Source organism: Pieris napi, chromosome 1 (genome assembly GCF_905475465.1).
Source record: "Pieris napi chromosome 1, ilPieNapi1.2, whole genome shotgun sequence".
Taxonomy (NCBI): domain Eukaryota; kingdom Metazoa; phylum Arthropoda; class Insecta; order Lepidoptera; family Pieridae; genus Pieris; species Pieris napi.
The window spans coordinates 7,441,388-7,466,765 of record NC_062234.1 but is presented as its reverse complement, the minus strand read 5'-3'; the positions used below and the strand labels follow the sequence as shown (position 1 = coordinate 7,466,765).

Here is a 25,378-nt window from a genome sequence, read left to right as displayed (position 1 = left end):
TAGCTAGGTCATACGTTTAAATCCCGGGTTGTGCTGGATAAATCTTTTTAAGTGCGCGTTTAACGGTAAGGAAAGCGGAATGACTTAAACACAAAAAGTCGACATGTGTCAGGAAGGCTGGTCACCTACTAGTCTATAAACGAGAAATGTTTCAAAAACAGTTTTAATCTATGAACAAGACCGATACTTTATAGGGTTGTAACATCATTGGTCTGTTATGCATAAGAACCCCCGAAGATATATAAAAACTTTGGAGGCCGAGGGTTAATTGTCGTTAACCCCCTGGAAATTGGTTGAAAGATTCGATAGAGATACATATATATATACATCTCGGAAACCACAACTGCGCATAATCGTAGAAGTAAATCCATTAAATCCGCAATTAATATGATTAACTGGTATTATACTGATGAGATTACAGCTACTCGCACCCTATGTCGTTTTAATAACATAAATAGCGTATCGAATATAATTATTGCTCTAAGGAAAACATCGTATGACTTCTTTAGTAATTTATAAAATTGTTTTTAGTAACAAATTGACAACTAATCATGGCAAATTGAATTGCAATGATAAGTAAATTCAACTAAGTAACAAACAACTACGTACAATAAAATATATGTAAGAAAAATGAATGCTTTTTATTTCATCCTAATAACGGTATACATATTAAATTAAAGACAATAGGAAGCATGAGAAGAATACTAAATAAAGGATAAAGGTTTTCTAATAACCATCTCACTAAAGGGTTCCAATATAATCTGCCGTTTGGCCAAAAGATAAAATGGAACCCACATAAAATGTCGTAAAAATTTCCGAACCCCTCAAAAGTAAACACAGAACGTGTCTCGAATTCTCTATTCTTATTCCTTTATAGTACAAAAGCGTTAGATTCTAGAGTGGAATATGGACTTTATTTATGAACATAAAGAATGAGTATTATAATAATTACATGTAAAATTTACATGTAAAAACCAAAATGCACATCAGTGTACAAGTATGATTATCATAACATAAGCAGTGACTTTGTGAAATCCGCGCGACCTGTAACAAGAGTAAAGTGTGTCGCGTGCGAACAAAGATGATCTCCACCCGCCAATCATTCCGTTAATTGGAGAGAATCATCGCTGTAGAAAGTCTATGGTAAATGAGGGGGAGGGGGCACAACTACTGCAGTGTCATCGGACATCGCTAGTGCAACTGCGCTGATATTGTAAACAAGGTCGGCCGAATTTTAGAGCTTTTATTGTTGACATTTATTATTCAAATGTCTATTTAAAGCATCTTCAAATGACTTCAGCTATAAAACTGTTTTTGTGGTATCTACCGGTGTTTCCCGCATCAATTATGTTCGTGTGACTTTTTCGTTCCAACAATGGATGCGGTCATCTGTTATGAGGTTTTTGTCATCTACGCCACGTGAAGGATTTATATTTTTCTCTTATTGTATACCAAAAACTGTACTAACAATGCAAATAAATGTATTGTTGCTACATTAAAAAATATATTTAAAATACCCCAATTTGACTCGCTCACTATTAATACATAATTTCCAAGGAACGAAGCATTGTTATTCAATAAAGTTCACCTGTTTAGTGTGCCAATTATGGATTTGTGTGGGCATCGAACTATAGATGCGTTGCGTCATCCTAGAATTTATTAAAGGTTGCAGCTATGGCAGCGATGTATGAGGTCGTTGAGTCAGTGGCCCTTCCTGTCTTCACCATTTTTGGTCGTGTTACGTGAGCGCCATCACCGGAACGCGACAAGCACTCCAATGACACGCCGCCTTCTCGTCTGTCTCGCCAATTGTTATTTGCAACTGAAGGAAGTCATTACCCATTGTTGTCACAAAGACGTCAACTATAAACAATCTCCTGCGTTAGAATAATCTATTCATACTTCACGTTTATAATTCTAACGCATTATAACCACGTGACCGGAAATAGAGTTATCAAGAATGTTAATAACGGATAGGTTAAACGAATCTGCTACAAATAGGATATGACGTTATTAATCAAATGTAAATGATTAAGAAATAAATATGAAATCAAGGTCCTATCAGATAATACGTTTACATCAACATCCTTAATGAGGTACTTGAGTTTCTCTGATAGATAAAATTATAATCACTGCCTACCGTCCGCCTACAAATTGCCTTCGATACCTACATAGATTTAAGAGTGTAAGGTCACTGACTCATACTAATTAATTGTACCAACGTTTTTTTAATCGTAAATTATTATAAGCATTTACGCATGCATCGTTGAATGATGTTATCTTTTAGAAAATCTTATACTTTATAGACTATGCTATCTTTTATGTGAATCTTGTCAAATGTTGTCGCATTGCGTGCATCTTACCATTAGTCAACGTCACAGGACATCATTTAATCTGTCGACCTATTCAAAATAAAGAACAAAACCTATTCTGCCTCGCAATACCATTTTGTGTTATTTAACTGAGCAACAATAATAAGAAAGGTGAAAATTGACGGACGTCTTAATAATATTTGTATTAGGAACATTATTTGATTGATAATAACATCCCATTGTTTTATGTCATATCAATAAAAGTTATTTAGAAATAATAGAATCGACTTAAAATGCCCAAGAATATTATTTGCCTAGCTACCAGCTACTATTTTATACCTTCCAGAACTGCGTCACTTCGCAAAAGTGACTGAACCGAATTTGACGAAAATGTAACTGTTCCATATGGTGGAATATACCTGATTTAGTACTTACGAACTTATGTTACTTTAATTTATATACTTACGAAATTTAACACACGTTCTTGGGTGAATTAATTAGCATTATACTCAAATATCAAATTCCAACAATATCATATGCAGTCAAACTGATTACCTATGCTTTTAAAGTCAATTAAAAATTTGAGGGTTTTGGTTCTTGAAAAAACGTTGTATTGCTGTTGTAACGTAGCTAGTTATGTTGTAATGTTAAAAAGGGTAAACTAGGCCCGACATCGAAGATACTCGCAATACTTTTTTCTCACAAATTAATTGCGTACAATAACACGAGGCAGGTGTATGTTTGTTTTATTTGTAGGATGTGGAGTGACATTGTTCAGCCGGTTATTAATTGTAATCATACCTGTATGTAAACTCTAGTTTTTTGACAGACCACTCGTGGAATCCCGATGACATTCCCGATGCCAAGTACAAACTAAATAATTATTATGCTACTTGAATTCCATTACTTCATTCGTTAAGTTCACACGGTGTATTTTTTGTGATGTTAGTAATATAAAATTCAAATATTCGAGTTTTTTGCCATCGGTTAGGGTAAGATAAAAAGATACAATTAAAATAATGTATCCAAAACACGTTATAAACTTGTTATATATAAGTAACGAATTAGTTACTTCACAGCTTGCGTGTTTAATTTTCATATTAAATCTAGTTTGGTCATTAAAACAATAATTAATTTTACTAACGTAGACAAGGAAATCTTACGTACGTAATCAAATTATTGTTTTTCCATTACGTAAAGATTTATGTATTTCATGATTAGTGCGAAAACGTGTAAATAGAAATGACCTAGAACTTGGGTATCTGTTAGCCTCGACAAATCGGATTAGCATTTAGGTCTGATTATGTGCGTTCATAACCTTGGGCGAACATCCCTCTCTTTCAAAAAACTTTACTAAACGCGATTAATTATTACAATTAATTTGAATAAATATTGTCAAGTCACCAATAATATTTAGGATCGTCAGGACAGTTGTATAATTAAAAAAAACTAACTGTCTTAATCAAAGTGAAAAACAATGTTATCTCATTCACTCGAAGATTATGTAGTATTATCTAAAGGAACTAGGGAAAATGTTACACGAAAGAAACTTAGTAATTGAATCGATAGTTTCCGTTCACCCATGTTGACGCAGTTACAAACTTTGCTAATGTTAAATGTAATTATCATGCTAAACCAGAAATCACTGTGATTATTTCTTGCTATTTATTTCGAGCATATATGGCAATCATTTAAAATACTTTTTATAGTGTTGTTTTTATTGTGTGTTTAGAAAGGAATAAAAGATTACGGTATAAATGCCATGGAGCATAAAAGGGTTTATGCTTAGACAATTAAGTCTTATATGGTAAGGATTTGTTTCAACTACGTAGCTATCTTAGTTTATACCTAAGCCAGAATATAGATTATGGACTCGTATCTATACTATACTAAGTACGTACGTACGTTTGCGTACCTAAAGTATTTTATTGACGTCATTATAGTCCTTTAAGATATATTAGTTTAATCGCAATTGAATTTTTTATTTTGCATACACTCCACGTTTTTAATGGTAATCATGCAACAATAACGTAATTAATTCAGGTAAATGGCTTTTAAAATTAGTTTAAATATAATAAAAATTCACCTATGAATTGTTTGCTGTTAACTATCTATATTGTACCAACGTTACGAAAACTTAGTGGGTTACTAAAACTGTATGCGTAACTGCTACTACGATATCATCGTTTACAATATCATAAATAATATTACAAAGTAGAGCATTACATTATTATAACGGTGTGAGGATTATCAATATACTTAAAAAAAATTAAAACACTACTATTTTTCATCATATTAAATATTATATTTAATATTTATATCAGGAAGAAACATGTTTTTTTTGTTTTAAATAAGTGGGCAATGTGGTTTTAAACCTTCACTGGTAAAGCTAACGTCTGCGATTTTGCACACATACAATCAGAATTAAATCTTCATATTCTCCGAAGGTCGCTTTCAATTGAGTGAATGTTTAGAACTAAATAATAAATAAATACATGAAAGATACTCCAGACCAGCGATTTACGATACTAAAGACGAATGTTTAAATCCGAACTTTGTACTAATGGCTTTCTTTCATGATGAACACTTGCGTGTACGGAAAGGAAAACGTAAGGAAATCGCTGATATACAAAAAGACGGAACGATATAAAGACAAACAATCGATGCATACAGAAATTTGAGGTCAATACCGATAATTGGTTTAGTATTATAAAAAGAAAATAGTATTTCATCGAGAACTTCTATAATATAGAACAACCTATACGCGATAACACGTGATTCTGACGAGAAACGTGTTGATATCTTGGAAATGGCACAATCTATCCGGGGTTTATCTATCTGTTGATAGATATTTCAAACATGTACTTTGTTAATACATTTGCTCACGTCTCAGAAATTGCTGCGAATCGTAGCTAATCTTAAGATAATTACATTTTTTTTTTTTTTTTTATATACATGTGTCTTTACTAAGACTTCATGGAACATTACAATCTAGCCTAACTTAAGACTAATAAGTAATTTAAGTCTAACCTAATTTATTACAAAGGATATTTAACATAAGAAAGTGTCCAATAACACTACTTACAGTCTCTATTAAAGGGAAGACACTTTGTTCTTGTGTTCTATTTTTTTTCAATCACTGTTTAGCACTTAATACTAACGTGCACTAACACTAACTCACTAGTTCAAACGGTTTTGTCCTTTTCAATCTTCTCACTAGGCCCGTGGTGTCAAGGAGTTGAATAGCCTCGACATTCACGTGATGGTGGAGCCTATGTTCGTGGGCTCCGGCAGTCTTTTTTATTACTGTGGCGACGTCCTCTACATTAAGGTCCCGATGGAGGTCGTTATTGCGAATATACCAGGGAGCATTGACTATTCCCCTGAGCACTTTGTTTTGGAATCGTTGGATTACTTGGATGTTACTATAACTGGTACAGCCCCACAGCTGGCAACCATAAGTCCATACAGGTGTCAGGACTTGTTTGTAAATCAATAATTTATTTTGAACTGATAGCGCGGAATGCCTTCCGAGCAACCAGTACAATTTAGTGTAACGGAGATCCAACTCTTCACGCTTCTTTTTAACATGGACCTTCCATCGGAGTTTGGTATCCAGCGTCATACCTAGGTACTTAGCTGAATTTTGGAACGGCACTTTGACGTTATCAATATATACTGGCTGGTAATTTGATGTTTTGTTGGGAAAGTTTATGTGAACTGATTTAGACTGATTTAATCGTATCCGCCATTTTTTGGTCCACACGGCAACAGTATTTATGGCTTTTTGTAGTTTTACTACCGCTTCCTTTTCAGTATCTGCCGTAGACATGATAGCAGTATCATCGGCAAAGGTAGCGATTACGTTATCTTCTAATTCAGGAATATCGCATGTGTATAAAAGATACAGGACCGGACCTAATACACTCCCTTGCGGCACCCCAGCTTTTATTTCTTTCAGTTCTGAATAATCATCTTCTTGTCGTACCCTAAACATTCTTTGTGTTAAGTATGACGCAAGGATATTTGAAAATTGACGAGGCAGTAGTTTCTTTAATTTATAAACAAGTCCTCGGTGCCACACTTTGTCAAATGCCTGAGCTACATCCAGAAAGACCGTGGAGCAGACTTTTTGTTCTTCTAGTGCTTTTTCTATATTATTTGTAATTCTATGAACCTGCTCTATGGTAGAATGTTTTTCTCTGAAACCAAATTGGTAATCCGGTATGAGCTGCTTTTTGGCAATAATAGGGTTAAGACGTTTGAGAAATAGTTTCTCAAATAGTTTCGCTATAACAGGTAACAGTGAGATTGGTCTGTAAGACGTTACTTCGTGTGGTGGTTTTCCTGATAAAAAAAGAAGATAATTACATGAGCGACTCTTTTTTTTTTAATTCATAAAAAGAGTACCCAATAAAGATTTTCGTACATTACAGATTGATCAGTCTCATTCTAGATTTAAATTTTAAAAAAAAGGTCTATACTCTCACTACTTCTTTAAATCAGTTAGAAACTCAATTAATATTAGATATATGACTAAATGACTTTGTTATAATAACATTTAAAATATTTTGTTAAATTAAATACATAGATATTATTTATAACACTCACAAAATGAGACGTTGGGGTCGTTGTGAAACTATTTAAATTTTGTTTGGCAATAGCATTAGGTGCATAAACCAGTTGGTACAAGCATATTTTGATAGCAAAATAATAATGAAATAAATTGTTGATAGTCGTTCACTCAGCATATCGTTATGGAGAAAAACTACCGACATTTTTATAAGAACAATCATAGACTCACACGCTTAGATGTTACTTTAAATCTTATTGTTACATATAGAGTACAAAGTAGGAAATTTCGGTAAGTGAATTTATTTAAATTATATTAAATTTATAGACTGATTACTAGACAACTAAAGAAGTCTGGTAAAGAATGTTTAATATATAGATTGGGTAGGAATAGGCTGTTAAGGTCATAAAATATGTAGTTGATTTGATGTTTCTTTATATTCATACCTAGCATACAATATACAATTGTATGTACTAAGAGTAAAATATACAAAAAATAAATCAGTGGCGCTACAACCTTTTTAGGTCTGGATTTCTGTATCTGTTTCATGGTCATTTGTCAATCTAATAGCCAAGTAGGTGATAACTGATAAGCCTCCAGTGCCTGACACACGACTCGACTCGTCGACTTTTTGGGTCTAAAGCAAGCCGGTTTCATCAAGAAGCTTTCCTTCACCATTTGATCGAATGTAAAATGCGCACATAGAAAGAAAGTCCATTGGTGCACTGCCGAGGATGAACCAACGACCTCAGGGATGAGAATCGCACGCTGAAGCCACTAGGCCAACACTGCTTTGTACTAAGAGTGCCTTTAATATATAAATATTTATAAAACATAATGGAATAAATGAGGATATACGATTGTTTTACATTTCTTACTTATTTCTTCGAAAATATAGCTTATAAAACTAAGCGAGAATTCAACAATATTAATCAATATTTCAAGTTCACAAAACTAGTGCCTCATACAAAATGGTCCTGATAAATTATGGCAGTAATAACATTTTTATTCATGCCATTTAATATTCAATTAACCAATTTTATAGATGCTATAGCTTTCTAAAGTTTTAATCGCCAGCTTCTTATGTCAGATTAATTTATGTCTGATTATATTTACATTACGAGTCACTATTAGAAAATTCAATATCAGTTGAGTAATCAGTGGCCAAGAGCATTAAAGTTATTTAGAAACTTAGTCCATTATTGCGATTTATTTAAGTCAGTGGAAGAAATTTCGGAAAAAAACTAATGAAAATATTTATATTTTTAGTTATAGTTATATATATACATATATAAATATACTAGCTGACCCGGCAAACGTTTTTTTCCATGTACCTAGGTGTAGGTATTATTGCTAGGAAACCTATTCAATAAAAAACTATCTACAATAATAAAAAATAGGGGTTGATCGTAGAGGGGTGAAAATTAGGGGTTGTATGTATTTTAGTATGAAGTATCATAAAAATATAAAAACAAATAAAAATCTAAAAAATAAAAAACCTATTTTAGGGGTGGACACTGCTTATCACTTAGAAAAATAGATAGTAGCCGATTCTCAGACTTACTGAATACGAATATAAAATTTCATAAGAATCGGTCGAGCCATTTCGGAGGAGTATAGGAACGAACATTGTGACCCGAGACTTTAATATATTAGATAAGTTTTTTCTTGGTTGAGGATTTCGTTTTAACACCTTTACTAACAATAGTTCAATATGTCTAATGGTTAATTCCTCTATTAGCTGCCTTCATGGTAGAAATGAACTAGGTAAATTTTATTACTTTATCCGTCATAGACTACTAATCTTTTTTGAATGCATATACTCTATTTTGTAGTACGGTAACCAAATTCCTTGTAATCTCGTAGACACAGCGTGCAAGGCATTTACGTTGTGGAGTCTGGTGAGCCAAATTTTATTTCTATAACTAAACATTGCAGCGCTGAAATTAAGCCCTTAAGCGCTGAATTACAACACGTTTAGCGCTTTAATTGATTCAATCAATTTGTATCACAACGAGGACCAAAGAACTACGCATCTTATCTTGCCACAGCACAATTACTTAGTAAATATGTAGGTAGTGTTTCTTGTTTAGTATATAATATTTCTTAGTTATTAAATAACATCAACTAATAAGAAATTGTAAGTAAATTCAATGTGAATCAAAAATGACAAATTCCATGTTTTTGATGAGGACGATTAAAAAAGAAATGTGGTCCTTATTTTGAAGATAATTTAAGTTTAACTAGATAATTACACATTTAATTCATTTTTTCGGTTAAGTTTTTTTATTATTTATTTTTATGAATATGAATAACAGGTTCGTTCCAAAATATTCTATCCTCTCTAAGCCTTATATGCAGTCTTAACACACTTGGGAAATCCACATTTCCTATCCAAACTTTTCCGACGAGCCATTTAGAGACTCGTTCAGCGTTTTGAGCGCTTTATTACAGCACTTTTTTGTACTACGAGCAATTCCCATTGGGTCGAGCCGCGTACGCTGTGCGCTCGTCAGTATCGCCGCGCGCCTCGAAGTCTACGCTCCTTGAGTTGCAGCCGCTTTCGATCGTCAGCATTGCGTCCGCACCCGCCCTTATCAAAATATTCCCGCATTGAGATCGATCTGCACGTCTCTGTGATAACGTGCCAGTGACGTCATGACTTCAATGTCCTGTTTATAGTGATAGTGTATTCGTGAACGCCGGCTTGTTTTGTTTTTAAATTGATAAGAAGACATACACAGAGTAAGTATTTATTAATTATTAAACGATACAAATTTATTGAAAGTATCATCTGAGTACCCCAATATTCCTTTAATAAGAAATGCGCAATTGTTACTTTTCATAATCAGTAATTACCTAAATTTATTTTTGCTACAACAGAATTTATAAAAACTATTTTATATTAACTTTGTTACGTCAAATTTAGGAATTCCATGACTAATTAATTAAATTTAAATAAAATCGAAACTGTCAGTTAACGAAAATCCTTTCGACGTATCCAGGAATAAACATCAACTTTTAATTAATCTACTAAAATATCTCCTGTAATGCGTGAAACCTCTGTCGGAATCCTTGCATACTCAGAATATAGGTACATATATTATTATAATTCTCATTCACTAGGACTACACGCATCGCCATAGTTATGCTTAATAGCTGCAATATATATTTATTTACATACAATTTTTTATATTAGTAAAAGCGTTCATAAAAAACCATGTTATAATTTATCTCGAGTAACTGTAGTTTATCCTTAAAGAGCAGATTTCAATCAAATAATTTTATACAATCTAAATAGTTTTGGCTACTTTTATGTCATCGTGGCTACAAAACCAGAGACATCTTAAAAGATACATCCGCTTACCGCTGTCCCGAACGAAGCGTTAAAAACATATTTATTTTTGTACCCAAAGACAAACATTACAAGAGTTAAAAAACCAAATCCGTGAAAGCTGCCGAGACATCTAAGTTTATTTAAAAACAGGAAATATCTTATAGTCAACGTAAAAACAAGCATAATGCAATAAACATAACTTACATGAGATAAAATGTACTACAATTCGTAATATCAGCCATTAAGTATGTAAAACTGATTGAAATTGCATTTCTTGCACCTGCGATATTCTTGCTCCATCAGTGTCATCACTGACCAACACTCAAACAATTTTCAAATAACTATCAGTCGTAAGATTCAAATTGAATTGACCATGATCGTGGCGACTCGACCTGTACTTTATATAGTTTTTATTGAAGTCTACATAAACTTAACGATTCCAACCGTTATAAAACTACTTGATTTTATAGTAAAAACCTTTTATCGTTACAATCTTGAATCTCCGCTTTAAGAAAACACCACATTTGTGCTATATTAGTCGTAACATGTTTATTTATCGTTTATCTAAAACAGAAAGTAAATGATCATTTTAGATTGTAATTAATGGCGGTGTCAATAACCAGAGATGTTTTTAAAGCATTACACAATTTATGATGAGTCGCGTGACTGTTGTTGATGTATCTGTAAGTTTTTTACAAGACAGAACTGATTGAGTGCGGCCGACATAGTCAGCGGCGCATATGCGACCTGAATGCCAGTAGACCGTCAAAGACTGCTTGATTCATCAACATTCAGCACTAAGGAGTGCGATATTAATTAGCAAAGTAGCTGTTAATTCTACTGCTCCAAATTTTTAATTAAGGTCTATCGAATCAAAAGAGATTCTTTTCGAGAATTCTATTAGAATCTCAAATTTGTATTATTTTAAGTGAAAGTTTTAAATAGCAATTTGGTATTATGTTTGTGAACAAATAAAACCCTACTTAGTATGTACGGCTCAGGTACCAAGAACAGTTAAACGCCACGCGGTTCCCAAATCCTATTGTGTATTGGCGCCGGAGCACGGCTTTGCGGCTTAAAAAAAAGGTTCCTATTGCCTTAAATATAGACAGACCTTATTGAATGTTTGGCAGTTTATAATCCTGTAGTATTGTTATAACGGCTCATGATCAAAACGAACCTTGACCATATTTTGTATTAAGTTGAAATTCATAAAAGCAGAGAACAGTTTTTACAGCAGTCAAAGTCGCAGTCTACTTCTGGGGGCCTACCATGAGCTTTCTTTAAAAAATCCAGTCGAGGTGCTGATGAGTTTAGGTCTAACTTCAATAGCATTTTAGCACGTATCCTCGTCGTCAATCGGAAGACCAAACGAAATTACATTTTAACCTTAACTGGCTGGTTTAAGTCAAGATGCATCTCAGTTGTATGTTGACAATAGGCTCCCGTAAGAGCTTAAAGTTTTTTTTGAGCTCAATTAGCTTTTTATTCCCGGGATAACAAAAAGTGATTCAGTATAGAAATCATTAGCTATTGTCTGATTTTAAAATATTTCAAAAAGCAATATACATATACCTCGAACGTCTCACGTACTTCTTTGTTAAAAAAAAATCGATCCCCAGTACCCAATCTATCGCGTATATAGATTTCCAAATGAAGAACATAAATCTTATTTATCATGGATGATCTCCGTGACTTCGTTTATGAGATAAGAACAAAAACAAGGCTTATTTTTGTTTTGGTTTTACATATAGTGTGTGAATATTTTGTATAGGTAGATATTATAGTGATCTATTGAAATACTTCTTGCATAAGGGTGATCTGTAATAGCAAGTTCAATAAAATTGTTGACTCTTATCACCTTGGAATTAAAAGATAAATGAAAGAAACTTCTTTAATCTAACTTATAAAACTTTATTTATTAGAATAGTTTTGCTATCGTAATCATTAGGTATGGGTATTAAAAGTTTTAATAAACGAATGTGTTAATACATAATATTAATGTATAAACTTACATTAGCTTAATTACACGACTTATTAATAATACTTTAATATTCATGCTTAATACTAAGAAAATCTAAAAGCAATTTGCATTTTAATGTTATTAATGTATTTGCTCAATTTTTATTGAGATGCATAGCAGTAAATTATCTCCTTTTTAAAGCCGTTAATTTTTATTTTATTCGCTCATTGGATCACGAATATTGGCTTCAGAACTATAAAGAAGATTTATACATAATTATCATGAAAAATATGCGGGCAAAATGTGGTATTAAAATCTGTCTTTGTAAATTATATATGTATATATCTGTCTTTGTAAATTATAAATCGATTTAAAACTTATGTTTAATAGTATTATATAATACATTAATCAGTTAGTAATAGCAAACATTTCATTTGTTAAAACTGTACAAGAAAATCTCCAATAGTTATATAGATATTTGTAATACTTTTGTACTTCATATTTGACGTTATTATGTATGCATACATATGTTACATACTTTTCATAATTTAAAACACATGCATTTAATTTTTCCTAAAAGTCAGTAATAGAAAACAGCGTAAAAATTGTCAGTGACATTGGTGTGTCCAATCAGAAAATGTATAATTATCTAAAAAGGTCAATCTAACAAAAAGCCGTGACGCAATTTAAATAAATAAAAACTCAAAAAATAATGTAAAAACAAATTGTTTAGTTGCAAACTGGTTTAGCGTAACTCCGGAAGCGAACAGGTTTCAAAGAGCCGAGATACATAAGTATTAATTGAAATTTTAATTTTTACTAATGAAACATCGGCGTTTATCGTCTGTCGTCGACCACGGATCGCTTTTTCTGAACCCATTACGTAGATTAAGTAACAGCTTTCACTGAATACTTGTTATTACAACGAGTCATCACGCAACAGTTTTTAGGTAACTGAAGAACCTGTCGATAATATTTGACCACGCTCAGCACAATTAACGTTAATCAGCGTCGTATACGGGATTTGGTTTGAAAAATAACTTCATTGTACGTGTTAGAATTTCATTAAAACTCTAAAAAATGCCATTGTTCTTTGATAATTTACCAGTATAAAAAACAAACCATGAAATTATTTTTAAATTCATTATTATCTGCCAAAGTTTAAAAAACTTTAGGCGATTATTGTTTAATGTGTCCAGATGTGCGGTACGTTGACTCGGTTTTTTGGTATCTTGCGTTAAATAATTTTATTCTAAAGATGTTTTTATAAGTCCTAGGATTTTATCTTTGGATAAAATAACTTTAATGTCCTTAAGGAAACGAAACATAGAAACTCAATTGTAGATATGTTGACTCCATTCCGTGTCCGAAAACCATAACGAACTAGTAAAACTAATTATTTTAATTGTCGAATTCTTCGTAACACGTGAAACAAATCATAACCGCGAGTTCCGGATGAGCCTCATCTATCGTGATCCACTTCTTGTAAAAGTAAATTACGTTTTCATTTCACCGCGAACAATTGCTATAAATAAAGACAATAACGATCACGCGTAACTTCGAATAGCCAGCAATAAATGTATTAAAGCGATACAACTTTGAAATAATTAAATCCACGGGACATTTTCAACTGAAAACCGTGAATCAAAAAATTTTATCGTTTGAATCGTACTAAATTACGATCCGAGGGAGATAATTGGATCTTATTTTGAGACAGGAAACATTTCGAGATAACACCACCACAGTAGAAGGGTTTTATTATGTACCTGCAATTAATATCTATCTAGCATTTGATTTACTTAGGTTTATTGCATTAAGTGGAGCTGGTTAGCCTCCGATAAAAATAAAAGTAGATAGATCAGGGTACAAATAACTTTCAAGATAACAAGGGTCAAACTGTTTGTATAGGTATAGCGTACGCACATGACAGACTGTCTTGATATTATGAGGATTAAAAGTAACGCTATGTCCATACAAACATAGCATTCATACATAAAGATTGCCTTTTCTTGTTACACTGTTAATTTTTGATTGCCCAGTAATAAACTTTTTTGTTTCATAAAAGTTTCCCAATATTAGTTTTGTTTTTTATTGTTGTCGCTTTTGGAGTGATGCCGTTGTAAATGTGTTAAAAATTTTATTACTCGAGGTGCGATTGTAGTCGTAAAAGTCAGTACTGAGTGTAGGTGGCAGCACAGACAAGGGGATTTCTCGTCAATGGCTGTGTCCGCCTACGGCGCGTGCGCTTTCTGCCCGCCTACATGCTTATAAATTGTTCTCTTAACAGTACAACCGACAAATTACCAGTATAGTGCTTGTGATAAGCTTTCATTGTACCTTAATTGATAGCCTTGTTAAACATATTTTTTAAGACGAATAGTCTAAAAACTAGTTAATTTTTTCAGTAAATTCGTTACAGTCAGCGCAGTAACAATTTACTTTACCTTAACTTTTATTTATTTATTAACACTTCGTTGCATATACATTAATAAAGTACAATTGACATAATTCAATAAAAAGGAGAGCAACTGGCGGCCTTATCGCTTTCGAGCGATCTCTTACAGTTTTCTTCTTTTTCTTTTCTTTAAAATATATGTTTGTTGTGTTCGTATAGCCATATTATTATTATTATTATATTTTACGATAGGTTAATACCAAGTAGGAATATTTAAAGTATATCAATTGCTATATACTAATATTATGATGCGTCACAGCGTCTGCATTAATGTTGCTTCATCTTATCCGGTAAGATGAATGTATTTTCAAACCCAGAATCCGGAAGTGGATTTTGTTAACACCTCACTCTTTAATCCATCTTTTTGTGTTTCAATGTGAACAAGTGTTGTTTGCATTAGATGAAGGTAACTCTCAAATAAAAATACCTTAAGAAAACCTTCCTATTACCATTTTTACCACCCATGTTTCTTTTTCATTTAAATTAATTTCATATTTCTGTGTTTTTTTGTTGGTTTTACCAACAGCAGTGTTGGCCTAGTGGCGTCAGCATGCGAATCTCATTCCTGAGGTCGTATGTTCGATCCTCGGCTATGCACCAATGGACTTTCTTTCCATGCGCGTTTAACATTTGCTCGAACGGTGAAGGAAAACATCGTGAGGAAACTGACATGTCTTAGACCCAAAAAGTCGACGGCGTGTGTCAGGCACTGGTGGCTGATCACCTCCTTGCCTATTAGATTTAAAAATGATCGTGAAGCAGATTCAGAAATCTGAGGCCAAGACCTAAAGAGGTTGTAGAGCCACTGATTTATTTTATTTATATCTAAGACAGGTCTGCAAATACATTCAGGCGAAGTTTAAATATAGTAACTATAGTAGATACTAGAGTTTTTCGTTTCCATGGGTGAAGGAGAAATTATTCCGATTAAGTTTTATAATTCATAAAATCTGAAAGAAAGTAATAAAATTGCCTATTCAAACTAGCAGTATACTCTTTTAAAGATCCTACGGTCCAGTAAGAAAATGATTTTGAATCAAACAGTTATAAGTTGTTATTTGCATGTCATGATGAGTGGTCGCGGTTAACATAGTGGTTACTGGTTGCTATTAACTACTCTTTCGATGCCGCCCTATTGTCCTACACTGGCTAGCGATAAATATTCTACGTGATGGAATCTTTATGTTTCCGATCCCTTCATGCCGCTTGCATTATAAAAAAGTACATTGGCACGAATAAATAGTTACCGATACCGATAGGCTTATTAAGCGTGTAATAGACCTATTACTTAGAATCTTTAATAATAATGGTTCTCTTTTAAATTGTAAAGATTAAACTCAACACATAAAATAATTACAGATAACCCATTTAGGTTTGGTAAATAATCTTTTATAAAAACTCCATCTTCAGTCTACGTCATAACTCCAACTGGTTAAGAGAAATTTCCTTTCTGCAACAGTGGTAGAATATTTGTTTGATTAAATCGAGAGAACAGGAAATCATATAGAAAGTAAAACGTCAGTTATTGAAAAGGGTTTTATTTCTTATTTCAGTCAAGCGTCGCTCGCGCACGCCGCAGTGCGTCTGCTCCATGAGCATTCTTGGCATGAGGTGAGTCATCGCACTGCATTTATAAATAATGCTCCTAGGTCGTATGTTTACACTCGATGTATTGAGTATTCTTGTATCGACGTTACTAATACGTACATATTACAAATGAATCTTCCGCCTAATGTGCTTCTTACTGCTTTTTAAGATGTCTATAAAAATTACCTCTTAAATGTTAACTATTCTAGGAAATACCGATGCCTGGTCGTTTTATCAAAATACGGTAAGGATATTACGGAATCTAGGTATGATTTAGTAACACATTAATACCGAATTCTTACAAAACAAACGGTGAAGAAAATTGCAAGCAAAAACTCATTTGTTTGTAGATAAAATTCATGCTCCACGCGTAATGAGTAATTTGTGTACAAAAAGCCACAGCGCATTCGTAGAAATTTCTTCATGCAACAGCAGAGTCTTGGTTATTCGTGAGTTGACTATTACCAAAGAACACTCGTGCTTAGGTATATTAGTTAGCAACGCACACCTGCCTCGCAACTCGATGTCAATGTCCGTCAAACGCGGCACTAACTGCGTACACATTGCCATTAAAATATCACAAACAAAGCTTCTGTATGCAAATAACACGTAGAGCGTTATAACAAATTACAATTTACGCAACTTATTGCGTTTGAAATACTCTCGCCTCCTCCTTCATCATGGAGCAAGTAACAAAGGATCACGAAGGCTCGTTAAGTTAATATTTCTACATACATATATGATATATATTTCATTTATTTTTATTTTGTGTCTTTGGAATTTCCTAGACTGAAATGATAATACCATGTGTCCATACAGTAACGCTGCCGCTATATTATGTGAACTATACAATAATTTGTAGTATTTTAGAAGCGGTAAGACAAAGTTAGGATGCATTAAATCAAGAATATTATTTATGAAACCTCGAAAATTGCTAATCTCAATCTTGGAATATTTCTACTGCGTTCTTTGAAAATTCTCTGCGGTTTGCCCGCATTATTAAGAACGCACCTAATTATATAAAACTTTGTACACAAATCGTCTTGAGGACGGTATTTCTTCGTGCCGCTAGGAATTTTAAGTGTAGGGTAATCTGGAAATGTTGATCCGCCATGTTTCTTACTCGGGTATAAGAATCCATTCAATTATCCTATTGCATTAGTATTCATTTGCTTACTCTATTATTTACCGTAAGTTTTATTATGCTATTAGGATTGCTATATCAATCCAAATCAAACTAAGCTAAGGTACATAAGCTTTAGACATAACACATAATATGAAGTATTGTTGATATAAAATGAAACCGCGGATAAACTTCTACGTATTATCTTAGACAAACGAACTATTAATGTAGAAATTGTATAAACATTGGATACATTAAAACAGATGACGATCATTAACCGTCCCCACGCATAGACTCCAATGATACGAAAATTCTGCCATTTGTTAGCCGAAATAAGAATTTTAATGCTAATTATGTGGTTGACCCGTTCACGTTTAATATCTAAACTTATTAATAAAATAAGCTTTTTGCTTTCTACCCCGTAACTGTATGAAAATGACTCCATAGATTATTATTTATGTAGCCACATACTAATATACGAGGAATGCAGCCTGACTACATGAGCTACGTGGAATGAAGAATTTGCTACCACACCGCTTCATGCACTTCATAATATTGTGTAATTACAGTAGTTTATATATACATACGACCAACATTACTGACACAAAAACGCAGAAATTAAACCAATCCAAAAAACTTAACGATAGCTTCTCAAAGTGCTTTTTTTATAAAGCATTGGTGCACTTATAAAACATCTATCTATCAGACAAAATCTTAAGATATTACTCCTTTGATGTTTGAATGAATCCTTGGCGCCTTCACTTCACAACCCACACGAATTTCAAAGTTTGATGAGTAAGATAAGCGGAAAGCTATTAGTCATTAAAGATTTTTAAACGCCAACACCGGAATAGCCTACATCCTGTGCGCGACATGAGATAAATTATTTTATCAATTTAATTATATCTGTTACGAATGCTATTAAAAGCAACTAGAATATTATTAAAGGGCTTATTCTACGAAGTTTTAAGTATCTTTAAATTGTAGGTATTGTTATATTAGCGATTATTTTACTAAATATCACATGGTGTAAAATCCACAAGTCCTAGTTTCCCGGAAATCATAATTGTTTTATATTTGTTTACGAAATTATCAATAAATGAAACGATAAAATGTTTATGTTGTGGGAGTTCAAACTCCAATATATTAAGCAGCATGTGATTCTCATACTGCTGGTCCAACGGCGTTTATATGGTACTAAAATCAAACAATAACTAAGAACTATTTAAATATAAAATCACGTCTTTAATAGAAACTTTAGAATCCTGTTACAATTAAAATAAAGTACGCTAATATGTTTCCTTCCGTGTTTTCGTGTAATTACGAAACCAGATGTTTTCAATCAAAATTAATGTCTGTCAATTACCTAGAAAATGGTTACCGAATTAACTAATTAATTAAAATACATATCGTAATAATAAATCGTAAGGATTGTATTGTATTGCTTATACTTGTGCAATTATTGTTACCTATATACTGTTTGTGTATGAAAAACAATGGAATATATACTGCATCAGCAAGGTCTATGGCACATCTTTCAATTTCTCTCCAAGCCTTTCCAGCTTTGGATCAGCAATGGTCAAATTGCACATTCAGATGTGTTTTGCTACTCTCTGCATCCGACCAAAAATAATATTTATATACCGTTAAGAATAAATAATATAAGGCCGTAGATATAATTAAGTCTTAGTAATTGATAAATAAACTACAGTTATCAATATTCTAGGCTTTTGAGTTGAACGATTTCCGCCCATTCCGACGGTCATCATTACGACAGGACAGTTCCGATAAGTTAACATAAATAAGTACTTAGGGTATATAATTGTTGTCTCATCTAATTATAGACAGCGAATATCCGCCATGCATCTCATAATGACACTCATCCACAATCTTCATCCCACTATCTTACCGTTTTACGTCGACTTCTTAACAGTTAAAATCATTTCCTGGCAACTAAATTACTTAACAGTTGCAAGTTAATAATAAGTGGATACTTAGATGTATGTACATTACAAGTTTTTAATAAAACAATATAAGAATTTCGTGACTATAATATATCTTTATGGATTCATTGTTCATTTTCTAGTTTGATTTTCGAAATTTGAATATATATAACATAGTAAATAGATAAGAACGCTATATTTTAGTATAATGTAGTTCACCAACGCATAAACATGTTACCAAATTTTGCTAAGTTATTCACTAACAAGTGAAGTATATTTCGTAACATTATTTATTATTAAGTATACATTTATTTATAAGTTGTAATTAACTAGGATTAAAATCTAGCGCAATAAAATACGTGCTTGTTGTTTATAAACACATTTTCATACGAGGAAAATTTAAAAAAAATGGAGCAAACAGGTAAGGCAAGTTTATGTTTCAAGATGTTTCATATAGACATTAAATTGTTAGACAAAAGTAAGTTAACATTTTGATATGTAAAAATGTTTCTGATTAATATTTCGCAATTTATCAGAATACACAATTGCTAATTTTTAAAATAACCATTCTCAACGTTACGTTTTAGCCATTACTATTTTGTAGTAAAATAATTAAAGATCCATTTACATAAATGCGCTATGCGTGCAAACAAGTTCAGCATTCCCACTGCACCTTGCAAAACTTAACATAATAGTGTGATACATGAGCGCGTACTCACATTGAGTAATACTAGATAACTCGATTTTGCATAATTGCGATAAACATAACCATCTAAATTCCAAAGCGATATGTAACTATTGCTTTTAACTCTACCATTAACATTTCTATTCTCAAAATCATAAATGGTATATTTAAATAAATCAGGTAAAACAACTGCATTTACATGGAAGGTACTCTGGAACAAGTGAGAATGACTACAATAAATAAAACGATCTTAGCGATAAAAAAATTACCAGTAACAAATTATTATGTTTATTGACTTTGAATTTTTTTATTTCCAGAATAAGCGCGTACGGTGTGACGCAATGGTTGCGTGATCGGTCATCATGCGCCTCTTCCGTGGGCCGAAGCGCAGGGAAGTGACCGGGCCGCAGGCTGCAACGCCATCTCCCCGTAGAGACCTCACCGGTACCCGCCCAGACCCCACACACGATTATACGCTTGTTACCGCGCTCCCAGCCATGGTCATGGAGGACGATGTCAGGGAGATGAAGAAAGGTAAACGCTACCATATAAACTCTCATTTAAGTAAAGTTTACAATCATCACTGAAATGTTTAGCATTAAAATTAATAATAATGTACATTATAATAAGCCAATAGGTATAATATTTTAACACACAACCAACTGCAACTTGAAATCAGTAATAAAAAAATCTCAATCATACTTTTAAAAATTTCAGTGTTTGCAACATGGGGTCGGCGTATGGGGAAGAAGCTAGATATGCTCAAAAAAGAACCGAAAGATATAGATGAGTCGCCCTCTAATGATGTCGTGAAACGAGACCTGTCACCTGCACCTGGCCAATTTAAGAAGAAACAAAATTGGAAAATGGGTCGAAGTACTTCAGACTCCGCATCATTGAAGAAGGACAATGATACTGATTCCATAAGAAGCGGTTCAAGGGATAGGTCTCCGAGTCCATTCAAATCTTTTTTTCATCGTATGGGTTCAACAGGGATGTTAAATACGTCTAAGACACAATCTTTAAATACACATAAGCCTCCCGAAACTTACAATAATGGATCCACATTATATCGAAGCTGTTCAACTTCTCATTTATCCACCTACATAAAAGCTGATGATCCATCTGACGACATCGATTTACAAAACACGAACAATGAAAATAAAAAATCTCCAACTAAACAGAAAATTACTTTACACAACGAAGAAACTTTCGTGAACTCGTCAACAAAAGCCATAAGCTGCGATAATATATCTAAGCTCGATGGACCACAAAGCAACTCCTCCAATAAAAAGCCCAATTTTCCTTATGCTTTCTTACGATCAAAACTGTCTGTTTTACCCGAAGAAAACAGTATAACGTCACAGCATAGATCGATATCTATTAGGCAGAGCTTTTCAGAAAGAATAGATAGAAAATCACCAAAGTTTCGAAAGGAAAGATTATACTTAACAAATTCTCGATCAGAGGAGCGGTATAGAAGCAGTGATAATATATCCGTTCATGAAGGAAGTGTATACGACAGTAATTCTGCACTAAGAACTGATATCGATTCCTCTAGAAATTCAATTCGAAGTATTAACGAAATCGACGGCACACCTTATCCATATAGAAGAATCGACGACGTCCCACGAAGGTCATCTATGATCTCACATAGACCACCGATAGACTACGACCCCATGCTTATGCCCCGGAATAGAAACAGTCTTCCTGTTTATGAATATGGTTCGACTCTTGGTTCTATCCAAGATTTAAAGTCCGATTTAGCTTCCTCTAGCCAAAGCATACACAGGGAAATTTTACAAGCTCATCGACTGAGTAGTTACATCAGTTCTAACGAATCTGGATACGATAGCGACGGCAGACCAACTGATGAACATAGCAATCACTCTCCTCCTGGATTCAGTCACCTATCTACCGGCTCTTGTACCCGGGATGGAAATTATGGCAATTTTACAAGACAGTTAAGCTTAAATCAGAAAATAAATGTCAGTAGAGTTCAAATTCCAGCACGAAGAAGCTCAACGCCATGTGCATTATTCCCAATAGAAAAGAGTATTTCCTATGAACGAGAAAATGAAAACAAAACACCAAAGTACGCTAAAAATATTTCAAATCAAATTACAATTGATTATAGTGATGCTAAACCACCGCCTTTACCAAAAAAAAATATGAGTAAAAAAGTGCCTTTTGTTTACAAAACAATTACATTAGATGATCGTTATCACCCCAGAAAAACTAACTATTTACAATCTCAGCTGTCAGCTTTTGAAAACTTATCAACTCCAAACCTTTGTGAAAATATAACTTCGGGTCGTGTATCTGATATTAACAATTTGGAAAAAGATTTATTTGGTAGAGGACCGTGTACAAAGCGATTTAGAAAAATCAGACTTATAAAAACTAGATTGGATGAAAGTCTTGGCGTATATCTTGCTCAACATCGAGTGGACTTTGACAGAAGTGGTTCCAATTTCGAAGTTCGATATATCGTAGTAAAGCTCGATTTTGATGGCATAGCTCACAGAGATGGTAGACTGCGAATAGGAGATGAAATAGTCAGTGTAAACGGAAAAGTACTGAGAGGATTATCATCTCTCAAAGAGGTTCAACATATTGTAAATTCATGTTCTACTGAAGCTGACCTCGAAGAAGGAGCTTTGTTTCAAAGATACGAAGTAGACTTAGTTATGGCCCATGACGAAATAAACCCTGTTAGCCTAGGACGCATAATAAATAATCAACGTTGTGAAAATAATTCAAAGGAACCTAACCGTTTATCAAATGTGCCCCCTGACATTATCTCGCAAACGATACATAAACCAAAACCAACAAATTCTATTATTATGGAAACACACTTCCCAAGTGATAATAACCTTTACGTAGAAAGTGATCTGACAGGGCAGTTACAAGATTTAAACGATATGCAAACCAAATGTGAAGGAGGTCTTCAAGTGAGTAACAGAGTACTAATGTCAAATCAGATGAGTGACGATGAAAAATTATTAGAGCGGAACTGTTTTACACCGGTTCACCCCTCTTTGCAAAATATAACAAATATAGAAGTATCTATGCGCTCTTCGCCAACGCCTAAAAATAATACAAATTACAGACCCATATCTCTGCACGGATCTAGGACGCCTGTCTCAGTATGTACAGATAACGATACGAATGAAATAAAAGAAAACGCGTCTCATTATATAAAGAACGTGCCAAGACTCTACCACAACAGATCGTTTGAAAGTATTCCAGAACAATTAAGAAGCAGTAATCGCAGTCGATATTTTAGTAGAGTAGGTTCACAGAGATCCTCACAAAATTATGGTTCACACGTCTCTCGTCACAAAGAGCACATCAGCTCTGTTAATCAAGAGCGTCAACAATATTCTAACCATTCTATTCATAAAGTACAGTTTTGGAAGGGTCCGGGTCAAAAAAGTCTTGGATTCAGCATTGTTGGAGGAACTGATTCGCCTAAAGGGCAAATGGGTATATTTGTCAAAACAGTTTTCCCGAATGGCCAAGCTGCTGATAAAGGAAATGTTTATGAAGGTAAGTACTTTTTTATAAATATTGTGCCCTAAATACCTTAAACTTCTTCGTCACTGTTTAGTATTATATTATGATATTTTATATTTGATATAAATAATTACAATTCTCTATTTCAGGCGATGAGATATTATCCGTAAACAACGTGCCAACACGTGGTTTAAGTCATGCTGGAGCAATATCCCTTTTCAAACAAGTTAAAGAAGGAAAAATCGAATTGACGCTTTCAAGAAGAAGGTATTTATTTTATTTTTATATGAATGTAGTTAACAGAAGTAAAGTTTACTTACATTTCCTTTCTATTATATTCTCAGAGCTCCAAGGTCAAGATCGGTCGAGCCTCTTGGTCATTTCCGCGGAGACAGTAAATGACCTGTATAAAAAGCAACAGACCTCCAAAGAAAATCTGTTATCGAGTGCAATAATTTTCATTTTATCGATAAGCCAAAGGCGTCACTTAACTTATAAGTTAAAGTTGAGGTACGTAGTACTACTCGTCGTTGTTACAACGATTAGCTTAAGCTTGTAGATCTTTTGTATTGTGTAGTCGATGTTCGAGTATTATATTATTGTATACGCAATAAATGGTCGTAGAAACATACTCGTAACTTACAGATATATATTATTTTCTAGTATCATGCAGCACTGTAATATATTCCTCGTTCTTTCAATAATGAATAACATGGCAAAAGATTACGATTTATCAGATCATTTTATATGTTGATCGATCTTTCCTTGGTAATGTATTAAAGTTTGTATACCTTTGCTTTTGTAAATGTATTAAAGTTAAGACAATTAAAACTGTTACTTAGTGAGTAGTACTTGAATTAATTGTCTTTTTTTGTTTATACTTTAAGCTTCAGTAAAAATAAGACTATTGTATCAATTAGCCTTACACTGTGAATATAAGACTGTATGTAATTTAGCTTAAGACTATTATGAATTGATGTGTTTAGACTTCTATTGCGGTAGGAATGCTAGATCTCGTTATTTCCATTTTTATGTTTTTCTATTTAACACTTAGGATTCATTTACACAAATTATAGACTGATTAATAGAAATTTGCTAATTTGTACCTACAAATACTGCCAAAGTTTTAGTCTTAACGTGAGTAATATAATCCCTAATAATATGCTACTGATCAAATGTGTACTTTATAAATTATTAACACGAGTGCTTGACGAAATGGCATTACTAGTTCAATAATTTGGTAACAATCTGATATTTTTTCTAGCAGATAGAGGGCTTCGTTTTTCAATTGATAATGTTCAGTTTTTGTTCAGAAAATTCATGACTTAAACAATCTAAATAGAAAAATTTAAATACAAATTCAAAAAGGAATATGCCTCGATTGACTTCTTATATTTTTTTTATAATCTTTTCATTGGTTAAAGATAGCTGTGTAGTGAAAGCTTCTAACATTTTAGCTAATCCAGTGAATTCTTAGAACGATCAGGTGCGAATTTTATTTTCCTTTTTGTTAGTAAAAGGTCTGAAAATTTACTTTTGTCTTTTTTGTATTTTTATTATAAGTACTTATTGAATGTAATTTAAACTAAGCTAACAAACAATACACACAGCCAGCGAATATCTCCGTCCAATGAAAACGTGAAAGTCAATTACCTTATCAAGCAGAGGACTAAATGGGATAACTTATTCCTGCAGTTTTTACAATACCAGTACTAATTTTCTAAAACTGGCATAAATTATTGTAAATATTTATAAGCTATTATAAAGAACACGACAGTATTGTTTAATATATACGAAATTGTAAATAATATATTACGATACCTCTCGACGCTTCCATACATGTTAAATAAAACACGCTAAAATTATTAAGTTTTTATTTTA

The 25,378-nt window shown here is 33.1% G+C and overlaps 1 protein-coding gene across 2 annotated transcripts; it reads left to right on the top strand.

Annotated features, from left to right (window-relative positions):
* The first annotated feature begins 9,390 nt into the window (after positions 1-9,390).
* On the top strand, positions 9,391-25,362 carry LOC125050182. 2 transcript variants are annotated; one of them, XM_047649842.1, is made up of 6 exons: positions 9,391-9,630; positions 16,194-16,251; positions 20,296-20,512; positions 20,696-23,530; positions 23,647-23,764; positions 23,842-25,362. In XM_047649842.1, the coding sequence occupies exons 3-6, from the start codon at positions 20,341-20,343 to the stop codon at positions 23,897-23,899; spliced, it is 3,183 nt and encodes a 1,060-aa protein (XP_047505798.1). In that variant the 5' UTR covers positions 9,391-9,630; positions 16,194-16,251; positions 20,296-20,340; the 3' UTR covers positions 23,900-25,362. The 2 variants fall into 2 exon arrangements, with proteins under 2 accessions (XP_047505798.1, XP_047505792.1); XM_047649836.1 differs by lacking the exon at positions 16,194-16,251.
* Positions 25,363-25,378: the final 16 nt, after the last annotated feature.